Raw genomic sequence first — 5413 nt, 5'->3', positions numbered from 1 at the left:
TTTAAGGATTTTTAACGTTAAACCCTCAACTATGTTTGTTTTGGGTAAAAACCCTCAAACTAAGTATTTAACGTAGAAGCTCCCAAATTAACTTTATTTAATGAAGTAAACCCTAATAGGTCATAATTACCAATACTACCGGTAAATCTTTAGTTTAGGGGTTTTTACATTAACTAAACATAGTTGAGGGGTTTTACCATTAAAAATAAAAAAAAAAAATCAATTTTATAATATTATCTAAAAATTAGTAACTTAAATTTTCAAAATTAGCATTTTTAATTATTTTTTTTGTAAATATATGAATTTGATGTGTTCTTAACATCAACATTATATATGTATAAATTAAAAATGTAAAAACTGAGAAAATATAAAAAAATTATATAAAGAATTTAGGCGCAATAAGACTTTCTTCCCTAACTTCCGGATGAGACATATTCCAAGAGCACAAAATACTATGGGGGACAAGCTTGCAAGTGGTGCGAGGAGTTCTCCTTCAGCTATGTTATATGTCGATTCAATACTTTCGGTTTGGCTTTCTGAATCGCGCGGTCCAATTACTTAGTTCTCGCTTATGTTGTCAAAAAAAGTTACTAATTTTTAAATAATATTATAAAATTTTGATTTTTTTTTTGTTTTTAAAAATTTTAAAGGTAAAATCCCTCAACTAAACCCCTAAATTAAAGATTTGCCGGTAGTAATGGTAATTATGATATGTTTGGGTTTAATTCATTAGATAACGTTAGTTTGAGGGTTTTTTCATTAAATATTTAGTTTGAGAGTTTTTACCCAAAACAAACTTAGTTGAGGGATTTTAACGTTAAAAATCCTATGTTTAACATCCGAATAACCAAACAAAATTTCAAACGTTAATCTTCATAATTTTTCAAAAAATACGTATGGCAAAAACATGATTTAAAAAGTTTCTAAGTAATCATAAAATAAAATCTGTATTTTTTTCTATTTTTTTCGTTATTCGTCAGCCTTGACGTAACATTCCCTGAAAACTCGATGATTATATCTATAAAATGATAAATTATCCTTAGCAAAGACAAAGAAATAGATCACGGTTCCTTGTCAAAGCCGCCTCCTCTTGCTGCTCAAGTAAAGCCAACACATCCACATCTATACACACACACACATACGCAGGCACCTTCCACCTTCCACCTTCTTCCTTCTTCACACATATATATATATATATATATATATATATATATATACACACCCAGAGCAGGAGCAAGTCCAAGTGTATGAACAGAGTCAAGAAGACAGAAGACATTACAGATAGCGAAGAACACAGAACAATGCAAGATTTTTCATATTCTACGGAGTCCTTTAGCCCCAGCTTCAGTTTTTACGTCTCCGGTGACGGTGAGATCGTCGAAACCGCCGTTAGAGTTGTCCGTGAGTCCCAAAGCTACGGCGACGACACAGCTGAGTTCGAGTTCGAAACGTTGCCGTTACGCGAAGAAAACTTCTTCCATTTCCCAACGACGACGAAATCGTTAGCAGCCGTTGCTGATCGAGACAGCTCGAAGAATATTTTATACAGTGGTGGATGGATGCTTGATCAGTCTCTATCGTCTCCGTCTCAGTCGCATTCATCCTCTGAGTCTTCAGACTCGGAGGATCTTTCCCCGAGAAGATACAACTGTTTCTGGAGCCCGATCCGATCTCCGGCGAGAGTTGATAGCCCCAAGAGTAAAACTTCGAGCGCACCGAAACGGTGCCGTATCAAGGATCTTTTAAGGAGAAGCCACAGCGACGGTGCTGTTTCGACCACGAGCGAGCCTAAACGATGTCGTTTTAAGGATTTTTTGAGAAGAAGTCACAGCGACGGTGGAGGAAGTGGGTCTTCGGTTTCGCCGAGAGGCAAGAGCTCGCCAGCAGTGAGAGGGAAAAATAAAACGACGTCGCTTAAGTATACTACTAATACTGGGGAAGTGAATATGAGAAGAAAGACTTATTTACCTTACAGGCAAGATTTAATCGGCGTTTTCGCCGGAATGAGCAGACTCAGTCGATAAAATAATTCTAATTAGTAAATTTACAAATAGCTCCTTGCGTCAATATTTGTTTTCGTTTTGTGGCCATGTAAAAACCTTTTTTGTGCTATTATTAACTTTTGAATACAAATGTCTTTTTCCTGCAAGTGTAGACTTTCAAAGAAAGAGAGGGAACTAAACTAACCATCATGCGAAATGGGGTCGCTCCATGATGAGGGTTAAAAATATGTGCCTTATTGGGCTAGGCCGTTTTGGTGTGTATATGATGGTACTGTGAGTGAGATGTTCCTATAAATCTATAACCCAGTAATACATGTCTAGATATGAATATGTATAAACTGATCACAATGCTGCCTCGCAAATGATTCAATACATTGACAGGAATGTACGGAACACGATCTCAACTCTCCAAAAATGAACTGCATCAAATATCAAGGCTACATGGCGACCTAGTTTGTGGCAAGAGGTTCAGGATAGTAAACACTGTTGATTCCTACTAGATTTTATACCAAAGTCACATTTTTTGTTTATTGTAACAATGTTTTTTTAACTGAAATAAATTTGTTTGATTGAACATTGATTCGTTTATAAAGGATTGAGCTTATACGAAATCCTTTAACAGTTTTATTTGATTTGTGAAGATAATCTTGTTCACAAGTTACTTCTCTACACTGCTAAATTAGACGATCACCTGTAATTTTGTATTTTCTCTGTTACACGTGCAAGAAAAAGGTAAATCGTTCAATGACTGTTTTCCGGTGCAAACAATTATCCAAATATTCAGAAAATAGAATAATTATTAAAACATGTTTTAGATTTTCTTTGGGTGATTGGTTATTATACTAATTTATAACTAGTTATTTATTAAGGATATTATAGATATTAACGGCTCTAACTTTTAACGTGAGAGATCGACTGTGAAAAATCACTTCGCAAATAATAGTATAGATTCTAAACCGATTTCGTTTCAATTCAGAACATAACATCTATAATATTATTTGAGAAGTTGTTTTATATGTAATTTTCACATTAATTCTTACGACGATTTGTTACATAGAAACTTTTAATGAACTGAAAATATAAAATTTAATTGCTATTGTTAAAAATTTATTTTCTCTTTTATTTAATAATTTATGTTAATTAGATTTTTCTGGTTTCGTCTTTAACTAAGACTAGATCTTTTCTCCGTGCTACCCGCAGATAATATATTTAAATTTATTACATTTATCATTTTTATTTTTATGTGAATTTTTGTATATTTAATTATATATAACTAATTTTAATTTTTTTTTATATATTTTTAGTTTGAAGTAAGTATTTATATTATACGTAACACAATTAACTAATAAAATATAAACAATCAAGTCCGAGATTTTAGAGTTATGTAAAAAAATATAATTATGTATAAAACATAAATTATCTTAGTTTAAAAGATCGGAATCTCATCTCGAATAAATTCACGTAAAAATTACTCCAACAACCTACTTAAAATATAAAACCCCCTCTAAAAAAAGCGTACTTAATAATATTTTTTTACGTGTAATAGTTGAAAACTGACATTTGAATATCGATATAGAATATTATTTTAATATATCTAATGGTAAAATATTAATTGTAATAAACAAATTTTGAATTTTGTAATATTACATGAATTAGAAGTATTTAAAATCTAAAATCTATTTTATTAACATAATATATTTTTTATTCATTTATTATTTTGACGTTACAAAATATTGCTTTAGTTTTATTTTTATATTATTTTTTTAATAATTTAGTTTCTTTTTAAGTAAATTTAAAATTATCAAGAATATAATATATTTAAAATTATTTATTTAAATATATCCAAATATGATGTCTCATTTTTATGTGTGTTTGCGTTGAGCATATTTAATTTGTAGTTTGTATATTTAATAACACCTTGTTGCGTGCCGTTATATGGTTTTAATAAATGTGTTGTCATTTCATTTTTATTACTACTAACATAATTGTTTAGTGATCAGTGATAATGTATTTTTAACGTTATGTATTATATTTCATCGTATATTTTCTAACTCTTCATGCTGGCACTTTTTTAGAATCATTTTAATTAGGTAATAGGTTTAAAGATGTAAATAAAACTGTGTATGTTGTAATTTTAGACTTTTTAATGTAACTGAGCACTATCAATTATGGAAATTATATTATGATTTTATTTTACTAAATCTTTCTTTCTGTGTATATTTTTTGTTTTATTTTGTATTTTTACAATTTTATTGCCATATTCTTCAATTGCAAAGAATTGCTATTTCCAATTTTTGTTTCATATACCTTAAAAGTCTTCAGTTGATTTTTGTTTGTTTTCTTTCTCCAATTACAATGTACAGTTCGACCGTTACTTTTTTGTTTGAGATAAAACTACTAATATCATCAAATAGAAAAACTTAAAGAGTATTTGTGCTAGAGATAACTGATTTAGCCACTAATATAGTAAGATATTATAATATTATAAAGTATAGAAACTCTTCTCTGTTGTCCTACGCTGGACATTATTAAGTTGTTGTCAATTGATTTTATATTTGTGATAACTGGAAATACATCTTTATGTCTTCCTTACATCATCCTCAATTGGTTTACAGTTCGACCATTTCTAATATACTGAGAGTAATATAATATTAGATGTTGATTATCTTTTTCCAACTAGGAATGCACAGAATGAGAGAAATTCAAGGTGAGACCACTTTACAATTTTGTCCTCATATATATATAGAATTAGTTTATAGATTACTCTATCTGTCTCAAAATGTAATCAGTTTTAATTAAAATCTGTAATATTTAAAAATTATTACTTTAGAAAATTGTCATTTAATTTATAAATTTAATCAATTACACAATAATTTACATAATTTAATTGGTCACACAATATCCAATAAATATAAAGTTACATTGAAATATAAAAACAATTTATATAGCGAAACAAAAAATACTTTTAAACCATTATATTATAAAACAAAGGGAATATTCAAATTATATTGAAACATTAAAATAATAAGAATCAGAAAAGCTGAAATCTCAACGTCGATCATTTACGTCGGCCATGCCTTAGACCATCTCCAATGTATTCCTCTATTTTTTTTCTCTAAAATCACTACAAGAAAATATATTTTTTACTAGGGCAGTATTCGTTGTAAATTCGTCGTAAATGGGGTGTTAAGACGAATTAACGTCGAAAGACGTTTCGTTGTTAAACGTCCGTCGTAACGGAGGTTTCGTCGTAAACGACTCGTTACGTTTACGACGAAATATATTCCTCGTAAAGCGCAGGGAAAGGATTCGTCGTAAACGCCACGTAAGACTTCGTCGTAAAGCCCACGTAATTATTTCGATGTAAAGCACACGTAAATACTTTCGTTGTAAATCACTCGTAAACATTT

At 29.9% G+C, this 5413-nt stretch overlaps 1 protein-coding gene across 1 annotated transcript; it reads left to right on the top strand.

Annotated features, from left to right (window-relative positions):
• The first annotated feature begins 1194 nt into the window (after positions 1–1194).
• Positions 1195–2145, top strand: LOC106316648. Its single transcript, XM_013754527.1, has one exon. The coding sequence runs from the start codon at positions 1248–1250 to the stop codon at positions 2022–2024; it is 777 nt and encodes a 258-aa protein (XP_013609981.1). The 5' UTR covers positions 1195–1247; the 3' UTR covers positions 2025–2145.
• The last annotated feature ends 3268 nt before the right edge of the window (positions 2146–5413 follow it).

The sequence above is a fragment of the Brassica oleracea genome, chromosome C9 (genome assembly GCF_000695525.1).
Source record: "Brassica oleracea var. oleracea cultivar TO1000 chromosome C9, BOL, whole genome shotgun sequence".
In the NCBI taxonomy this organism is placed as follows: Eukaryota; Viridiplantae; Streptophyta; class Magnoliopsida; order Brassicales; family Brassicaceae; genus Brassica; species Brassica oleracea.
Note: the sequence above shows the minus strand (reverse complement) of the source record. Positions and strands in the feature narration are given on the sequence as shown.

Bases quoted from the DNA above. Each gene is read 5' to 3' on its own strand.
- LOC106316648 (XM_013754527.1), top strand. From the start codon at position 1,248: ATGAACAGAGTCAAGAAGACAGAAGACATTACAGATAGCGAAGAACAC.